We start from the raw sequence: 20,026 nt of genomic DNA, 5'->3' as shown, positions 1-20,026 counted from the left end.
ATCATTCTCTGTGCCTGTGGGTGTTTTTAGTATGAGTTTTTAACTGTTGTGAGCTGTCCCGAGACTGTTTCTAGAGAGCCTGCAAGACAGAGCTCTTCCACCAGGTTTTTGGTCGAGACCGGGGTTGATCAATCTGGGGGTCCCGCCCTATGTCAATTTGCCAAGCTAAGATGCTGGTTAGTACATCCGATGGCCGGGCAGTTACGTTGTACGCCATTATTGGTGGGATATGGGTGACGGGAGAGGACGTTGGGGAGGTATTTTCTGATTTTTATCCACCATCTTGTTGTCTTTGTTGTCTTTGTTTGTATGGGGTTTTAGGGTTAATTGGGGGGGAGTTATTGGTTTTACTGTTTTATTGTATTTGGCTCTTTGTCGTTTTATTTCTGCAAGCCACCCTGAACTGACACTTTGGGATGGGCAGGGTATAAATGCAATAACAAATAAATTAATTAATTAAACTATAATAATAAGAAGTATTTGTTTCTTAAAGCTACAGGTGGTCCTTTTTATCACTGGGGGAGTTAGCCCCTTCTCCGATGTATTTGCTTTTAGATTTCAGATTTTCTTTGTAAATGTAGGATATTTTTCAGTTGTGCAGAAAGGTATGTCTCATCTGTTTATGGCTCCAGTCTTCAAGAATCCACAGATTTGGCCTTGTTGAGAATTAGATATCCTGATTTATTTGGGGTCATTGGTTTTGTGGAGGCCAGGTGTCAACCATCCAGGACACACTTTGGCCAAGGGAGCATAACAATGGATCCCTCATTAAACACAATTTTCTCCAGCAGCTTAAGTTCATGAGCCTTAGCTATTCTTTAGCTCCTGCTTGTCACTTTCCTCTTAGATATGATGCCGACCTCTTTCTTTCTTTTTTTTTAAAGCCTTCCGTAAGAGTCTTATAAAGGGCTTTGGGAGACCAGGGGGACTTTTCTGAGGTTGCCTAGAACTATGTGTGCATCATCTGCCTTCTCACCAGATATGACTCATTTTGTCTTTCAATAGATCCTCCCTGGAGTCCGTATCATTATTGCTAATCCAGAAACAAAGGGGCCCTTGGGAGACTCTCATCTTGGCGAGGTGAGTCACAGCCTCTGCCTGGTAGCAAGTTGCCGGATTTAGTTGAAGGCGGACAGAAGGTAGCCGTTAATCATTTGTCTTAACGAGCGTTCAGCCGTCTCTAGTGGATACGCAACACGCCACTTCATGGAAATGTACCAAGGAAATTGCAAACTCGTTCTTGTTCTGCCTCCACTGAGGACCCTGCAGCCCCATCCGAAGTTGATGAGACATCACTAACACCTGTGTAGAGAGCCCGGCAGGTTGCGCTGGAGCCCACAGCAGCCTTTCCACACCTCCCCAATCATGGAGCGATGCGTCAACAGCTCCGTCGAGATAGGCGGTCCTGATAGTGCTGTCGTCACAGAGCAGTCCTGTCAGAAGCTCTCTCAGCCCCATCCTCCTCACAGGGGGTCTGTTGTGGGGAGAAGGCTTTGAGACGCCTTTGGGCAGTGAAAAGCAGGGTATAAAACCAACTCTTCTTCTTTCTCAGTGGTTATCAGGCCACAAAGATGGGATCGCATACTGGGGTGATTCTGTGGAAGTGTCTTAAGCCGGTGATGCTGGCTTCCATAAAAGGTTTGTTATAGACATCCATGTATGTCGGCTGCGTAGACCAGGGGTAGTCAAACTGCGGCCCTCCAGATGTCCATGGACTACAATTCCCATGAGCCCCTGCCAGCATTCGCTGGCAGGGGCTCATGGGAATTGTAGTCCATGAACATCTGGAGGACCACAGGTTGACTACCCCTGTGCTAGGGCATATGGCAGTGAAGAATGGAGCTAACAGGCCATTTCAGCCAATTAATGAGATGTTGATCCTTGACTCCTTTAAATGTAGTTGGGGCCTGGCTGTGGTTCAGAGACAGCTTTTAATTGCTGGTGGACAGGCTCCGTTTCAGTGGACAAGAACACGTTTCCCTTCTAATCATGCTTGACTTCTCAACGACTCTTAACATGCTAGGGCAGGGGTAGTCAACCTGTGGTCCTTCAGATGTTCATGGACTACAATTCCCATGAGCCCCTGCCAGCGAATGCTGGCAGGGGCTCATGGGAATTGTGGTCCATGGACATCTGGAGGGCCACAGTTTGACTACCCCTGGTGTAGACATTTACCCTGATGCGCGAAGCTAACTGGAGAGTCGGGGATTCAACTTGCTGAAGAGCATCATTATAGCAATGAAATCACCATGGAATGTAAGCCCTCTGCAACTGAGTCCGCCCGGATATGTCATTAAAAAGTGACCTCCTTTTAACCTAGATATGGGTTCACAGCGCTCACAACGCCAGCGGTTATTTTACCATCTACGGTGATGAATCCTTGCAGTCCGACCATTTTAATTCAAGGCTTAGTTTTGGAGACACCCAAACCATCTGGGCCCGGACTGGCTACTTGGGGTTCCTGAGGAGAACAGAGCTTACAGATGCCAACGGAGGTAAGTTCTCCAGAGGGCAGCTTTCATAGTTCAGTTGCATGGTTGTTCCTTGAACTCTTCGATTTGTGGACTCCCAAGTCGACTCCTGTGTTGCGCAGCGGTTAAAGCACTGGGATTTGGGAAGATCACATTCAAATCCCTACTCCAGGGGGAGTCAAACTGCAGCCCTCCAGATGTCCATGGACTACAATTCCCAGGAGCCCCTGCCAGCATTTGCTGGGAATTGTAGTCCATGGACATCTGGAGGGCCGCAGTTTGACTACCCCTGCCCTACTCTGTCATGAAGCTCTTTGGGTCGCATTGGGCCAGCTGTGGCAGCCAACAGCATAACCTACATCACAGGGTAGTTGTCAGGAAAAAACAGTGAAGGATAGAACACCTGTGCCATCCGAAGCCCCTTGGAAATCTCGGCACTGTATACTGAATGCTCTCCGTAGGCCCTCAGCTTCCAAGGGTTTTCCTTTGTTCTCTCCCTGGACACTGAAATGGTTGTTGTTGTAGCTGCGGTGTATGTTGTGGCATCTCCCATGCAGGCGTCAGACCAAGGGTGTTGGTTGCCATACGGCAGGAGGGCTCAAAGTGCTCTCCAGATGTCCATGGGCTACAATTGCCATGAGCCCCTGCTAGCAAGTGCTGGCAGGGGCTCATGGGAACTGTCGTCCATGGACATCTGGAAAGCCACCGTTTGGCCTCCCCTGAATAGTCCATTCCCTTGTGGTTCTTGAGCAATGATGTGGAGCTTCAGTGTACAAAGAAAGTTGGGATTAGAAGTAGAGACCCTGAAAAGCAAACCAGCTAAGAAGACAAAACCAAGCGTTTCAGAGGTCCATGCGCTTGCTTTTGAAACGTATCATAAAATGCACTATTTTTTGTCCTCCTTTCTCAAATCCAGAGCGTCATGATGCACTTTATGTAGTAGGTGCACTAGATGAAGCCATGGAATTGCGAGGCATGAGGTATCACCCAATAGATATTGAGACCTCTGTAATAAGAGCACATAAAAGCATTACGGAATGGTAAGTACTCCTGCTGGGGGTTTCGACCCTTCGCTCCCAGCTTCATTGACACACAAGCGCCAGCATCACATTAAGATGTGTGCCCATGCGGGGGGACCTATATATACTGTAGACCAGGGGGAGGCAAACTCTGGCCCTCCAGATGTCCATGGACTATGATTCCCATTGCTCATGGGAATTGTAGTCCATGGGCATCTGGAGGGCCACAGTTTGCCTAACCCTACTGTAGCCATATGCCATGTATGCCATGCATGCTTTTAAATGATAGCACATCATTAAAGAGTTCAGCGTCTTTACTGTTTTAAGGTTTATCTCAATAACTAAATATGCCAGTAATTCCGCCTATTGTAAATTCCGCCTATTTCTCTCCAAATAATACCCTTTCTCTGGTCTGCAGTGGTAGGGTGTGGGAGTTCACAGCTCTCTCAAGTATTTGAGTATACGTGAAATTTTTCTTATAGAAAACCAAAATCATTATCCTTTTCAGTGCCATAAACATGACGAATGTGCTAAATAGCCAGCTTGGTGTAGTGATTAAGAGAATGGACTTCTAATCTGGCAAGCTGGGTTTGATTCCCCGCTCCTCTTCCACATGCAGCCAGCTGGGTGATCTTGGGCTCGCCACAGCACTGAGAAAGTTGTTCCCTTGCTGTGGGGCACCAGAGGGCCTAAAGTGGGCCGGGAGGGGACTGGGTCAGTGCCAACATGATGTGGAAGCGGGGATTAGCCCTGCTTGCCGTACAAGTGGCAGCCCGGCTTTCCCCCCCACCCATGCGGAATCAGTATGAGTGAGAAAAGTGTACTATGGCTGGCATGAATCAAAACTAATTCCCTCTCTTTGGTTTCAGCGCGGTGTTTACCTGGACAAATCTGTTGGTCGTCGTCGTCGAGCTCGATGGATCGGAGCAAGAAGCCTTAGACCTCGTTCCTTTGGTCACCAATGTGGTCCTGGAGGAGCATTACCTGATTGTAGGAGTGGTGGTCGTTGTGGACGTGGGTGTAATTCCTATCAACTCCCGTGGAGAGAAGCAACGTATGCACCTACGAGATGGATTTTTGGCAGACCAGCTAGATCCTATCTACGTGGCCTACAACATGTAGTCTTGTATCTTGAAGGCTTCCATGGACTTCACTCTAGATGTATAATTTTTCTTTCCTTTTTTTTTTTGACGTCCACCGAACAATGTGCTGAAAAGGAAATGACACTCTTCAGAACAGAACTGTTTCTATTGGGACTTTTTGAAGCGGTCTTTATTGGCAGGACATAAAATGTGAAACGTGTTTCTTTTACCACTACATTTTAGCACAGAAGGACTTTGGGGTACTGCCTTCAGTTTGTTGGGAAACCCATTATTAGACTTTTTTAAAGAATTATTTTTTGCTTATTGGGATGATACCGCTTTTTGAGTAATATGGCTTTGTATTTTATGTTAATCTGAAGTAGCTAATTATTATTATTATTTTTATTTTTTTTTAATCTGCCCTCCCAAGTGGATATTTCTGAAACAGCTCATAATATGACCGAATCGTTTTGGTTTGCTTGTTTTTTTTTTTCAATGTCCATAAAAATCTTTTCCAATATGGATCCATGACTAGTTTGAAGCCACTTTCTATCCCATTGTCTTAGGAAACTTACATTGAGGTACGAGGAAACTACCCAAAACAGCACCTTTTCAAATTTAAGAGTTTCTATCAGCTTCCTCCCTTGGAAAAGCTGAAAAGCGCAAAAGGTGAAAAAAGAGCTTTGAATTATTAGAGTTTAGAATGAAAAGAAATTTATAAATAAGGTGTATTTCGGCGACGAACTTGCAGATGTCTTTGTACTAAACTAAAAAGATAAAATAAGTTAACTTCTGTAATTATGTACAAAAACCTTTAATTTATTTTGATCTCTTTAGAAGTATAAAAGAGGAACATTCAAGAATATTAAGCTCTTGTAATGTTTGCTAATATAAAAACAAAAACAAAAAGTGTTGTATTATCTTGAGTGGATAGTATCACATCAAATATATATATATGAAATATAAATTCACTAATGACGGGGAAAAAAAAAAGATTTTAAAGTTTTAAAAAGATGCAGTACTCACCACTTTGCATGGTCTCTCTTCTCCCACTGTAGATAATCAAACATTATTCACGTCCTTCGAGGAAAAAGCAGTCCTGGATTGCAAAATGTCCCTGTCTAAAAAGAATCTTCCAGATACCAGCAAGTGAAATGGTTTTCACTGCCTTTAAGGCAGGGCATGAATTTTTTAAGGCTACAATCCTGAACCTTACATGCAGAGAAAGCAGGAAGTGGAACAGTTCTCCGTAGGGAGTCCAGCACACGGACGTGCACCCAGATTTGCTGCTACTCTCAGTTAACACCATGGGGTTGCAGCAGTGGCCTCGCCTGTCCCTAAATTGAACGCTCTTCCTGCTATTCCCCACACCCAGAATTGTGGCTGCCCCCCCCCCCAGGCATCGGGGAGCACAGCAGCTGCACCCGGGGTTGGCTTTGTCTGAGATGGGTTGCAGCCAGACTGTGGCGCCTCACGTGGGTGGGATCGGCGTGGGGTTCTGTGGGGACCCTTCTTCTGCCTGCTTTCTGTGCATTCAAGGTTCCGGGGTCTGCCTGTGGCTGGAGATCTTAACAGCGCACCACAAAGGGGGTCTTTTCTTTGCCGTGGAGGTGACAATAAATATTTGTGCTGGCATGTATGTTCATACACTTTTTAGACTTTAGAAAAGGCAGGTCTAAGAATAGCACTGTTTTTCTTAGCTGCATAATATTGTTGCACAATATTTCTCATCTTCTTTTTTTAATTTTTAATTGATGTTTTTGTTTTCTTGTGGTAAGGAAAAGTTTTTCGGTGGTCATTTTGCACAAGAGTTATCGTTTGATCTCCCTGCCTCTCTGCTAGCCTGTGTTTTAGCTTGGGCAAGGGGACCATCCACTTTCATATACTTCCTAGAAAGTTGTTGTTTTTCAGCAATCTCTCCTGACACCGTGTTCGTTACCGGAGAGAAACTGAAAAAGCTGCTCTGAACTATTTGGCCCAGCCAGGTCCATCTGCTAACGTCTCTCTATGCCAAAATAGAGGCGCTTGATTCAGTTTTTGCAACTATCATATCCTTCCGTTCCAAAGTGAATCGGCTGGTTTTCTCTTTGTTGTTTTTGGGAAGTACAGAAATGCATGGATCACAGCTGCCTTTTAAAAAAAGATTTACTGCCTTTGGGTAAACAGAAATACATTTTTCCCATTCTTTTGTGATCAATTTTTGTTTATAATTTCGAATTTGTCTTATTCTGGTGTCACCTTGTTGACCTGTGTCTGCTTGGAGGGTGAAGTTTGAGCAGGAACAGGCCAAGAAAGCTTCTCTTTTGTCTTTCTGGTTAAAAAAAACAAACAAACAACATTCTGGCGTTCATTACTGAGTATGCATGACTTAAGATTGGTTGCAGGACAAAAACTACGAGAAATTTTATAACACGTAACGGGGGAAATATTTTGTCGACCTTTGCGGATTTCATTCAGTTTGTGAAACCCGAGATTAATTTTTCCGGCTTTCGCCCCCCCTCTGCTTCAAAGATGAGGGATGGTTTTTACTCTGCGTGTGCAGTACAGAGCACCTCACCAGGACCAAATCTTCCTTTGTCAATCACCCCTTCCTCCCAAGGCTTTTCTTGCCCTGTGAATATTTCAAATCATGCTCCAAAGACCAATCCCAAATCATTCTGTTGAAAGATGGGGGGTTTTTGCCCTCCCCTTAATAAAATCTCTTTCCCCCCCCCCCTTTAAACTGTCATGTTGCTGTAAGGTTCAGACAAGCCATTGAGTAGGACAACAATAACCGTGTGTGAACTAATTTGTGAATCCTTGCTATTGCTGATCTCACTGCTGCAAAACACAAAGTTAGCTGTCATTTCGTTTAAACATCATTTTTTGACCTTCACCGAGTCAAAACTTTCCACTCCTGGGGAGGGAGGGAGGGGGCGGGGAACGGAGCCCTGCAATGCAGTCGTGGGACACCGTTAATGGCAGATCTCTTCTGCCACCCTGCACCAGGGCTGTTTAAATTCCCAAACTTAGAACAGTACAGGAGGATGGCACGAACGGAATGCCTGGTTCTGTCGCCCAACTTGAGAGGAGAGAAACACACACACACACCCCCCATCAGATTCAGCAATAAAGAAGGATGGTTCTGTGTTAGAAAACCGTACTGTAGATAAAAACCATTCATGAGAATGTATAAAATGTTTGTCTTGTGACCTTGTGCTTTTGAAGTCAGACAAAACCATGTAATCAACTTGATGCACATGCCACAGTAAAAAAAAGAAGAAGAAGAAGAAGAAGAAAGAGGGTACACAACGAACATTTAACCACGAAACGAATCAAAACAGGAGCAGATTCCTCATGGTGCTTGTTTATTATATATATTTAATCCTGCTTGACACTTTACCCAAGGGAAGACTGTCCCTTTTATCAGTTGAATGTTAGCAGCGTTATTTCATAGAGTGTGGTGACTGGTTAGAGAAATTCATGCAACTCAGCCAATCACAGTTTCAAATGAAAAATTTTTATGTGCAAAAGAACAGCAACCTTCTTGTATGTTAAACCACCCGTACGCTTTGTACATCTGTGATAACGCCTGTTTTATATTCAAATGAACAAATAAAAGCTTTTATTTTTGTTGCTCTGAAAATGTCCTTTTCTTAATTAGACGTTTTGTATTTAAAAAAAAAAAATTCTTGAGTCTGCCTCCTCCTTTCCCGCATTATGCAGAAGACCCAAAGATAAGAAACCTTTCAAATGCATCAGACCGGTGGTCGGCCTGGACAGCAACAGTTTTGCAGGGTCCCAGGCAGAGAGAGAGAAACCTAGGCTAAATCTGCACGGAGCTTTTATTCCAATCCCAAATCAATTCAATCAATCGTCTACACTGAATGTGATTTTTCATCTGCAACAAGCATGATTAATCCGGCCCTACCTTTCCCCCACGATATCCTGGAGTGATATAATCCTCAATATTTGAAAAATCCGCCTGAGTGAAGGTGCAGCTCTCTGCTTTCCCCAAAATGACTTGCTGCTTCTAGTCTCCAACACTATAGAAAAGCCCTGATTGGCCAGGGCGTCAGTTCCTGGTTCCCAGGTTGCAAGGCTTCCCTTAAAGGGGAAACCCTAACTTCTCTTGGCAGAGATTTTCCTCTTGGATTTATTCCCGCTTCTCTGCTGTCTCCAATCCCCCCCCCCTCGTTCAAGAAAAGAAAGAGGCTCCTGCTGTGCTTGGCTCCGCCCCTTTTCCAAGCTTCCCTAATCACGTGCAGAACACTTTCTGTTTCAGTGGGGAGGGGGAGGGGATAGAGGAAGAAACTAGTTCAAATAGATCTGAATTCAGCAGGATCCACAACAGAATAAACATAGTGCAGAATGAGCCCTGGGCGAGCACCTGGTCTTTCCTTTTACTGGAAGTGTCAGACTAATAGCCCAGCGTGTGTTTAACATCAGAGCCCTAGTCCCTTTCTGAGAGTCTGCCGGTGTGCATTTAAAAAGGGAGCCAGGCGAGTGTTTGAAAACATAGCTTTGTTCCATTTGCATCTTACTCCGTGCTTTTAAAGATCAAATAGCCCTTATTTCTGCCGTTTCCCACGCTGAACACTGTCAGGCGCATGGATTGCCGTGACTGCCATCAGCTGAAACATCACGTGTTCTGGGGAGAGGCTGCCAAAGCTCTGCGCATCCTTGGCATGTTTTTTAAAAATGGCTTGAGTTCCGTCCTTGACTTCTCCAGTTCAAGCACCGCAAGTAGATGGGATTTCCATGCTAGATGAGCCGAAGGTCTTATACTGAGAAAAACATTCTCCCCGAAATCCTCCTTTGAAAATGTTGATGCTGAATATTGTGCGGCTGTTCTTTGCACGGGCAGATATTGGGCATATACTTGGCATTATCTGAAAGTTGTTAGCTTTTGTCTGATGCGTCCCTGCTGGTTGCCCCCTGGATGGTTGCACATAAATGCCCTGGTCACTGTGGGAGAAAGCAGACGTGCATTTAAATGTAGTATGGATAAATCTCTGCGTAAGGAAAGCAGATATGAGTTAAGCTTGTTGTTCCCTGCCTATCCCAAGAAAAAGCCGATTCATGCTCTTTGAAAGTTTTTTCGCTTTTCTGCTTGCCTGCGTGACTAAAATCTGAACCAGGGACAAGCAGAAGACCTCAGTGGTGACTTCCAAAATTACAAAAAATACATCCAGTTGTTTTCCCGTCTTGCAGTTGTCTCTGTGGTTTCTCATGTTTTCCCCGTTAAGATTTAACCAAGTATTCTGCCTGTATTTTAAAAAAGCATTTCACACGGGTTGCGGAGATGTAGTAAAGATCTGACCCAGCTTTGGCTTGTCTCTGGAGCTCCATCTTTGCCTCAAGGAGTTGTGAAAAGGACTCCTTGACAGATTGTAATGACAGATGGCTTAAATGCAGATTCAATCTGAATGCATTATACCGTTTCTGTTTTAACTGACCCACCCCCACCCCCACCCTCACCCCCATTGCAAAATAAAAGCAAATCCAAATCTTGCAGCCCCAGAGGGAGATCACCCCGAATCTTGGGGGAGGGGGGCATCTGGAGCCCCTATGCATTATATTGTAATTTTGGAATCCCAGAAATGTACAACACATGTCTGGAGACCCTCCGCCCACTTGGCAAATAGCTAATGAATAATATATATCCTTTATGTGTAGCCAAAACCTCAAGGAGGCTTTAGCGTTCAGGGCATCATTACACTTGCAGAAATCAGTTTTAGGGCAAAACTCAGGTGCTGGTCGCTTTATTAAACACTAGAGTGCCCTCTAGTGGTCACAAGCTTCAACTTAATTTTTTAGCCCACTTTGAAACCAAATCAGAGTCCAGTGACACCTTTAAGACCAACAAAGATTTAGGGGAAAGACTAAGAAAGACTTATCCCTCAGACGTATTCTGAGGAAGAGTGCTTGTACTCGAAAGCTCACGCCTTGAATAAATCTTTGTTGGTCTTCAAGGTGCCCCTGGACTCTGATCTTGTTTTGCTGTGCTGCTTCAGACCCACTTGAATCTTGCCCACATCGGTCGGGCTTGAATGAACTTTTCCGGAAAAAAAGAACAGGCTCCGTTTCTAATCCTGAGGACAGACAGCTCAGGCAAAACCCAAAGGATGCAGACATTTCTAGGACCCTTAAAAAACAACCTTAGGGGGGGGGGGTTGAAGTTCTAGGCAGCATTTGAAGGCTTGCTTTACCAAACTAGGACAACGCTTGGCGATCCCATGGCTCAGCTGTCTTTCGATCCTGCACCGCTTCCTTTTGTTGCATTGCCAAAGCTGGTTCCCTGTAAATGCAGCGTTTCCAGCTGTGGCTCAGAATCCCTGGCCCATTTCTCCTGGAGGACATCGGCCTTGAACGTTCAGCTTCCCTTTGCTGAAAACATTCTTGAACTATGATGAGACATGCAAGTGCAGTTCCCCAGGACATAAAGTGGCGCTCACACTAATGCAGGGGTAGTCAAACTGCAGCCCTCCAGATGTCCATGGACTACAATTCCCAGGAGCCCCTGCCAGCGAATGCTGGCAGGGGCTCCTGGGAATTGTAGTCCATGGACATCTGGAGGGCCGCAGTTTGACTACCCCTGCACTAATGCAACTTGTGGGAGGGCCAGTGGGTAGCCGGGAGCCAAGTGGGCCACACCACATGTGGGGGTCGTAGCTGCAAGGGGTCATGACTCACGAATGACTCTGGCTACAGCCCCTGGCCACACTCAACTATGGCGGAAAGGCCCCACCGCGGGGCTCTGGAATGCGGGGACCGTAGCATGTGCTACATGCACTACATGGATAAACTGCTACTGCTCTTGACCCTGAGCCACAATCCCCCCCAAATGTGCGGCTGATCCTGAGGCCTAGAGGCATTTTTTTTCAGACTGCAGCCCTGTCCTCCTCCTGTACCGCAGAATGAGCTACTTTTTCCCCCCCACGGACAACTTGTGTTGTAGCCTGTTAGCTTGCCACACACAGCAGGGAAGGGAGAGGAGAAGAGAGGGCAAGGCAAAAATTGTGCTGTGTATTTCTGGGGCTTTGACAGAGACCTGGGACAGGAAGCCCGTTCAGGTCTGAAGAGCATTCCTCCCTGGGCAGAGGGACGCTATTGATCAAAAGATGAATACCTAGAGAATGATGAGACTTTCTTCTTTAGCCTCTGCCGGAATCACCTTGAGCTTTGCAAACAATTATTGTTTGTCTCGCAGATTTAAGAGGAGGCTCTTTGGGCAAATGCACGGTAGCAAATCACTGGATGATCCTGCCCCCAACCGGGAGCTCTTTATGAAGGCTCCCTTTGAAAATCACCGTGAGGCATGTGCCTTGCCTTGTGTGTTGTTTTATTCCCAAAGCAGACCTCTTTGTCCTTTGCCTCGGCCGCTCCACCCTACGGTTAGTCCTCTGGAGGAACGGGTCGGCCACCATGTGAAATAGGATGCTAGATTAGATGTACCACTGGTCGGATCCAGCAGGGCTCTCCTCAGCCTCCCCTGCCTCACAGGGTGTCTGTTGGGGGGAGAGGAAGGGAAGGCGATTGGAAGCCACTTTGAGACTCCTTCGGGTAGAGAAAAGCGGCATATAAAAACCAACTCTTCTTCTTCTTCTTTTCCCCCTATCAAATATTGATAGAAAGGGCCATGCTGTTTATTGATGCTGTCTTGCTGTTTACCAAGAACCTTTTATGAAGGGAGGGAGGAAGAAAGAAAATAGAATAGGCACAAACATACAGCTATTCCTTGCTTAATCATTTCTGTAGCTGTCGCCTTACTTGCTGCGGGCTCTTCTCGTGAAATTGATTCCCCACTCCTCCTCCTCATGCAGCCTGTTGGGTGACCTTGGGCCAGTCACAGTTCTCTCAGAGCTCTCTCCGCCCCACTTACCTCACAGGGTGTCTGTTGTGGGGAGAGGGAGAGAAGGCGATTGTAAGCCGCTTTTGGACGCCTTTAGGTAAATAAAGTGGGGTGAAAAAACCCAGCCCTTCTCTTCTTTACACAGGGCCCAAATTCCTCAATTTTCACTGGTGATGACAAATTTGCAACTTAGAACAACTGCTTGAAAGCGGAGTGCAGTGCCAACCCAGAAGAGCAATTCTCTCACAAGTCCAACGAGGCTGAGAAATATTCCCCACGGATGCAGCCAATCTTGGGGCAAATGTGGGCACGGCCAACGGATTCTTCCCAACCACTTGCTGGGGAGCATGCGGGTATGCTCCACAAACCAGCCCAAGCCCTGCATGTGGAGCTAGATGCATTAAATCCCATTGATAGAAGTAGGGGGCAAAGGTGTACTCAGCTTGCTAATGTGTGGATCGGAACATCTGCTCTCTGCTGGGAGTTTGTCCTCAAACCACACACACACATGCAATGTCACACAGTGGCTCCTTCTGTCTGTGTAGCTTGCTGCTATTTTTAGGCCGCATCTGTGGGCCATATTCCGACACAACCATTGTGTATTGTTTCTGTTGCAGGGATTTCCCACTTAATCGCAGCTCCAGATTTCTTATGGTCAGAGCGAGCACAGAATCTGGCTTGCATTTACTTAGCGAGTATCTTGACTCTTTACAAGTCAGCTTTTTATATCCACTACTAGGGGCCAAGCCCAGAGCCTCTTGTGGTGCAGAGTGGTAAGGCAGCGGTCTGAAAGCTTTGCCCATGAGGCTGGGAGTTCAATCCCAGCAGCCGGCTCAAGGTTGACTCAGCCTTCCATCCTTCCGAGGTCGGTAAAATGAGTACCCAGCTTGCTGGGGGGTAAACGGTAATGACTGGGGAAGGCACTGGCAAACCACCCCATATTGAGTCTGCCATGAAAACGCTAGAGGGCGTCACCCCAAGGGTCAGGCATGCCTCGGTGCTTGCACAGGGGGGGATACCTTTACCTTTAGGGGCCAAGCCCATTGCATTCAGGAATACAACGGATGCTAGATTAGGGGGTGGAGTAGAAGAACTCCATGGACAACCTCTCCCTCTCCCCAGGACCTGCAAAAGCTACAGGCAGCTGTTAGGGAACTCACCGGCAGGGGCAGCTCTCACGTGGCAGGGATCTGCAGCCTCCGAACCTCAGAGGGAAGTGGAAGGAGGAGGGGCTGGGGGACGCAAGGTGATTGGCTGGCCCCTGGACAGACAGGCAAACCGGTTGGAGAAGGAGGCATTCGGGGGTGGGACAGCCGCCCTGAGTGGGTGTTGAGTGCTGAGTGGCACTTAAGCCATGAGACACGCTCCTCCTCCAAGGCCTTACTAGATATATATTTTGTGGAACAGATGTGGTGAGGAGAAAGAGGGAGACCCCTTCCTACGCCTGATCCCACCCATCACAGACTTTAATGTGAAGAGGGGCCATTGCATGTTGTGCATCATCAGTCCATGTTTTTGATCTTCCGTGGAGAAATGGCATGGTTGGTACTGATTCACATCTGCCTCCATTTCTATGCCTGGCCCCAGGGGGGGGGTAGGGAATGGTACATAGGCTACACTAGACCGGTCCTTCAGCCACTGCACCAGCTCCCAGTTGAATTTCGGATCTGGTTCAAGGTTCTGGGATTAACCATCAAGGCCAGATGTGCTCTGGGACCTGGATATCTGAAGGATCAACTATCTGTAGACATCCCTCAGAGAATGTGGCAATCAGCCAATGCCAACTGGCTGATGGTCCCTGGCCACCAGGAAGTATGATCAGCCTTGACCAGAGCCAGAACTTCCTCAGCCTGGCTCCAGTTTGGTGACATGGGATTCCAGAGATCAAGACCCTGACAGAGCTTCCACGGGGCCTGCAAGACAGAGCTCTTCTGCCAAACCTACAGTTGGGTTGGGCCTCCCTCCCCTCCACCATCCCCTCCCCTCTCTCCCTTAGAAGGCAAGAAGCAACAAGGGTCGGTTGCGGATTGTTATTAGTGACATTCTAGAATTGTTTTCAATATTTTACCGAATTGTATGTGTTTTTATAGAGCTTCTTGTGGTGCTTGGCTCTTGTGTCCCTTACTTATGTGCCCAGGGCAATGTCAAAGGACCATGTTGGTGTTTGGAAGAAATTTTCCTCCAGGCCAGGGGTCCTGAAGATTTTTTTGCCTTCCTCTGAGCATACAACAGGGGTCACTGAGAGTGTGAAAGGGGAGGTAGTTGGTTAATTTCCCGCATTGTGCAGAAAGTTGGGCTAGATGGCCCTTGAGTTTCCTTCCAGCTCTCAGTTTCGGTGTTTCAGAATTAGCATGTCCATCTGGAGCACGGATTGTTATTTCCCGTAAGAAAACAACATGTATGTGGATCAATGGGCAAAAGACCAGGAACACCTTGCCATGGAAAGTTACAAAGCACCGTGGTTGCCTTTTCAAATACATTTATTAACCAATGTTAACACATTTAATGACTCTATATATTGCTAGTCAGAGCAGCTTACAAAATGCCAGAATGCATCATAGGACTGGACAGCCACAATGAGTAAATTACAATGTGCATAGTGGCTAAGCTCAACACTTGGAATATAGCTTTATGATCGGCAGGAAAAAAAAAAACTTTAAATCAAGATTCCTAAAACAATAATATTTCCCCCTAAAACTTATACAAAACCAGGGCACAAAATATTTTTGTTGTTCTTTTGTAGATTTTTTTTTAAAAAAAAGAACACACACAGAATTTTTCACGCTGTAGTAACTTGAAAATGTGCAACCGTGTCAACAGAGACAGAGGGGGGGGGGGGGGGAAAGCCAAAAGAACACAAACCTTATTTTCATGCAGCTATCAGTTAAATATTATATATATCCTGGAATGATTTTACACCAAAAAAGGTTTCCACAAAAACTTGCTTTTTTTTTAATATATATATATATATATATATAGGGTTGGACCGAAGTTCTTTTGGGAAATTGGGGGAAGAAAAAAAAAAGTGTAGGTATTCCTTTGTCGTTTGGTGGTTTCCTTTAATGTCACAACATAAAGCTAACGAAAGCTTCGTCAAGGATATAGATCATGAGATAACCCAACTGAGGCATTTTTGTCTGAGACACAAGAGTTCCGGCGCTGAGACAGAGTTCTCCCGCCCACGAGAACTTTCTCCTTCCTTTCAACGGAGGAAGTGGGAGCACACTTCCTCTCGTCTCTGCGTGGGATGCGTGTGCTCCGTCCGCCGGGATAAACGGGGCAGCTTGAGTGTGCGAGACTCATGAGTCTGCACTAGCGTGTGCAAAGAATTCTAGGATCACGTTCTTCTGCGACTACAGCGTCCCAATGAAATTCACATTAACCTCGTGTTCGAAATTACATGGCTGTTTCTAAGTCCATTCTTAATCACTGTGGTTTGCATGTGGTCTGCGTTTCGTGGGTGACGGAACAGGAGCTTCACCTTTAGGTCGACCCTGACAAAACCCGGGGAAAATGTCCTCCGAACCGCCCTCCCCCCACAAAACAAGCCAGCCTTCCCTCTCCTCACTTCCTCTCCCATTGTTCCATTGTGTAATCGCTTTCAATAAATATCCAAAGTCTAAATAAATATTTACAAATTATTTGTCTAACTTTTTTAAAAAGGCTAGGTGATTATTGGGCATTAGCTCAGTCTAAGACCATGCCTTAAAAAAAAAAAAGAACCCTAAATGCTGAGACACTTTAAAAAAGAAAAGCTGGTTAAATAAAACTTTACACCTATTATTAAAAATTGTCTCTGAACATGGATGCAATTTATATATATAATAATATATATATATATGTATATATACCTATACATAAAATAAACCAAAAGGAAGGTGGAGGGGGGAAGGAAAGGGGGGGGGGATTCAGTTTTTAACTATCGATCCATTCCTATTGGGAACGCTTCTTTATCCAGACATTCCGTAGAAAGACAGACTTTTTTTTTTTTTTTAACAAATCACAGCATCTTTAATACAGGAAAAGTAACATGCAATATTTTTCGTTCTAGGTATAGAGATGGGATCGACGGATTCATACGAACATAACTGCTTCTGTGAAACTTAAGTGCTTTTTCCCGCCCTTCTCAATTTCAATTAATTTACTATCGAATAAGTAAGGTAAATGAATGGGCAAGGAACGTGGGGAAGAGTAAGGGGACGGATTTTCAAGCCGTTTTTCTTCTTATGCCTCATCTTCACAGTTCCGTGTTTGAATAAATGTAAAACTGGGAATTTTTTCCCCCTTTCCTTTCTTTTCCTTTCCTTGTGTGTGTGCGTGTGTGTGTGTGTGTATTTTTGGCTTCCTTTTTTCTTTTCTTTTTTTACAAGCGTTCATGTTAGGAAAAGGATGAAATGTGCAAAAATTTAAATATTATTTTTTTCCTCTAAGATCCAGCTCAGCAAAAGACTACCCTAGTCCCCTGTGAATTTTTTTTTTAAGCTAAAAGAGCAAAGCTAATATTTTGTTATAAAAGTTAAACATCGTGTAAGGGAAGGGATGGATGAAAGAAACACAAACTTGGGGATGGGGGGGGGAGTGAAAAGAAAGAAAAAATAGGCAGGACTAGCACCTGCAAGTGTCAACCCTGTTCCCAAAATTCAATTATATATACCCATTGGTAAAAAAATCCCAATAGATAATGCCTTTAAACAGTAAATTAAGCTGAACAAAAACCAGCTCATGCTATTAACAGGTAAGTTTTACATATCAAAGGTAGTATGCTTTTTTTTTTCCTTTTCTGTTCTAAACCATTTTATTCTCCTTACATTCAGATCTCTTTTGTAAATGTTCCTGTCGTTATATTCTTGTGTCTCTATGAAACCTAAAAACTTCTGCTTAATTTAATTTTTTTTTTTAATGTGCTGCAAAAGCAACAGTTTTCCTAGGTTTTAAAATTTAACACCGCCACCTCCCGGAAGTAATGCGCTCTGGATGATATTCAGACCACCTTACAGACAAAAAAACAAAAAAAAAAGAGGTCAAAAGAACCACGGAGTGGGGGGGAGGGGGTGGGAAATTGACAACAATTTGAGAGGAGCGTTAAAAACGCCAAGACTGAAGTTTAAAACTGTGCAAAAAGTTCTTTTATGAAAAAAGTGTTTTAAAGGCCGGTGCAAAAAAAGGGGGGGGGGAGGAGGAGGAGGAGGAAGAGGAGAGTGAATTCCAAACAATTCTGGCCCCCTTGAAAACAGAAAGAGACCTGCTGCGTCAGAGAAGAGCAATTAAACCGGGAGCATTCCTCCTTCGCAGGGGGAGGAAATGGGTGCTCATCTTTTCCTGCGGCAGGTGCGCTTGTGCTCGGCATGCCAATGCTCCTGCTGGCACTTGATGGAGCAGTAGGAGGTGTTCCAGCAGCAGTGGTACATCGCTTCCTCCTCGCAGTTGTAGCACTGGGGAGGAAAGAAGAGGGCATCACCGACAGAGACACACACAGAGGCTCTCCCTTGCTGGTCTCCAGTCTGATTCCTACTGGCCCTGTTCTTCCCCAGACATTTCTCGTGGGGGGGACTAGTGGGAGGGGTCACTGGACTAGTGGGAGGGGTCACTGGACTAGTGGGAGGAGTCTTATCAGTCCTGCAAGCGGAACTGGGTGGAGACAGATTGAGCATAGTCCTCTTTTAATTATTGGTGAGAACCAAAGAGGTTGAGGGACGCAAAAGTATGAATATATATATATAAAAACAAATTAGTAAACAGAACTCAAGGTAAAACTATGAACAGGAGACACTTCTTTTCCCTATAGGTCACACACACGTATCAGTAAAACGTGCAACCGTACGTACAAAACCTCGGATCTAACCCTTTGTACACTAGGACAATTTTTCAACAGGCATCTATCTGGAATCTCCCCTGGTTGGAAGTCGACCGAGCTCGTGTCTCTCTGTGTGCAAAACCTAGATCTGATCTACAGCAACCAGTAATAGCAAATGGCAGACCCAGGCAATGTCAAGGCATTCTACTTGAAGTCAAGATTTTTTTTACCCCCTGGTTGAAAAAAGAATTTCAGTGGAATCCCAGGTTTGCTTCAACGTATTGGTTTTAACCTTTAAGGCCATACGCAGTCCGGGCCTGGTGTATCTAAGGAACCGCCTAACTGAATATTATCCCCAGAGGGCACAGTGTCCGGCACTCCCCCAGCCCCAAAGAAGTCCAAGTGGCCTTAACCCAGGGCCTTTTTGGCCCTGGCTCCTGCCTGGTGGATTGAATTCCTGGAGGACGTCAGGGCCCTAATTGAACTATCACAGTTCCGTAGGGCCTGTAAGACGGAGCTCTTCCGCCAGGCTTATGACTGAGGCCTGTTCGGACATATGAGTTAACAACATAAGGGCCTCTCCTACCCCAAATTAGGTAGGCCTCTCCAAAAGAACACCAATGAAGACATCGCCAGTTGTTTATTTTTTTTTAAACAGTGTTTTTAATATTTGACTATAACGTTGTATTTATTCATGCTGTGAACCGCCCCGAGATGGTAAGCCCAATAGGGCGGTCGATAAATGTGTTGAATAAATAATAAGTATTTATATTGTATTTATAACTGGGTGTTACTGAACTGACTTCCAATTAAGGTCTTACGGATCAAAACGCATTCGGTCCAAACGTTTTTTGCACTCATGGGTGCATGTTTTACTGATATATGATTCTGACCTATAAGGGTTCCCTGTTATGACTTTTTTAATTACCTTGAGCTCTGTTTAATAAGTTGTTTAATATATATAGATTTATACTTTTGTGTCCCTCAGCCTCTTTAGTTCTCACCTGTTTTTCAGGCTGGGTTCTTTGTTTTCCCTTCTTTTCTGTTGTTTGTCTCTTTTAATTATTCCCAGGTTCCACAACTGGGGAGACATCTGTCCATTGATCATTAATCCTGACATTTTTTATGAACCCAAACAAAAGATGACCTCATAAACCTTAGTTTGTCATTTCTGCAAGGCCTAAGTATCTTCATTACAGCTGTGTGCTAAGCCATGATGGACTTTCTCCTTATATATGAGGCCTGGCATTTTCCATTTCATTGCTTGAGGGGCGTGTGCTATGACCGCTAAAGCTTACCAAATTGACTAAAACTTTGCAGGTCTTCAAGGTGCCACTGGACTCACAATTTGTTCGGCTGCTTCAGACCAAGGTGGCTCCCTACGTGAACAATTCTGCAAGTGTGAAACCACCCCGCTTGCCAACACACAGGTCACAAAGTTGGGAATTCAGTAGTTGTGAATTTCCTGCATTCTGCAGGGGGTTGGACTAGATGGCCCTGGCGGTCCCTTCCTCCATTTGATTACTAGCAGCTGAACCGCTGCTTTACCTGCGCAGTTCGCTCCGTTGTGGCTCGTTCACACGTGTGAGCCATCGAGCGGCAAAAATAGATGTGTGAACACAGGTTAAATGGTGTACTTTGGCGGCAGGGTATGAGAGGGTACAACCGAGATCCTGGACCTTGGTGGCTGGTGGTGCCATTTTGGCCAGCTTTGTTTCCCCTTTTGCTTCTTTCAAAAATAAAGGATCTTTCCAAAGCAAAGAGCCAAATCCTGGCTTTGCTTCAGCTCTTCAGAGGAGGAAAGGCTCCAAACAAAGCCATGAAGC

At 45.3% G+C, this 20,026-nt stretch overlaps 2 protein-coding genes across 16 annotated transcripts in view; one reads left to right on the top strand and one right to left on the bottom strand.

Moving 5' to 3' along the window:
• DIP2C (disco interacting protein 2 homolog C) overlaps nt 1-8,187 on the top strand; it is a 287,193-nt gene extending 279,006 nt beyond the window's left edge. For all 4 annotated transcript variants that reach the window (XM_077304480.1, XM_077304478.1, XM_077304481.1 and 1 more), the window contains 4 exons: nt 1,006-1,080; nt 2,321-2,495; nt 3,388-3,511; nt 4,360-8,187. In XM_077304480.1, coding sequence (XP_077160595.1) covers nt 1,006-1,080; nt 2,321-2,495; nt 3,388-3,511; nt 4,360-4,612 — 627 coding nt within the window. In that variant the 3' untranslated portion in view covers nt 4,613-8,187. The remainder of the gene's footprint in view (nt 1-1,005; nt 1,081-2,320; nt 2,496-3,387; nt 3,512-4,359) is intronic.
• Nucleotides 8,188-14,868: 6,681 nt separating this feature from the next.
• ZMYND11 (zinc finger MYND-type containing 11) overlaps nt 14,869-20,026 on the bottom strand; it is a 110,232-nt gene continuing 105,074 nt past the window's right edge. For all 12 annotated transcript variants that reach the window (XM_077303487.1, XM_077303488.1, XM_077303489.1 and 9 more), the window contains one exon: nt 14,869-17,838. In XM_077303487.1, the coding sequence (XP_077159602.1) occupies nt 17,716-17,838 (123 nt within the window). In that variant the 3' untranslated portion in view covers nt 14,869-17,715. The remainder of the gene's footprint in view (nt 17,839-20,026) is intronic.

Source organism: Paroedura picta, chromosome 11, assembly GCF_049243985.1.
Source record: "Paroedura picta isolate Pp20150507F chromosome 11, Ppicta_v3.0, whole genome shotgun sequence".
Lineage (NCBI taxonomy): Eukaryota > Metazoa > Chordata > Lepidosauria > Squamata > Gekkonidae > Paroedura > Paroedura picta.
Note: the sequence above shows the minus strand (reverse complement) of the source record. Positions and strands in the feature narration are given on the sequence as shown.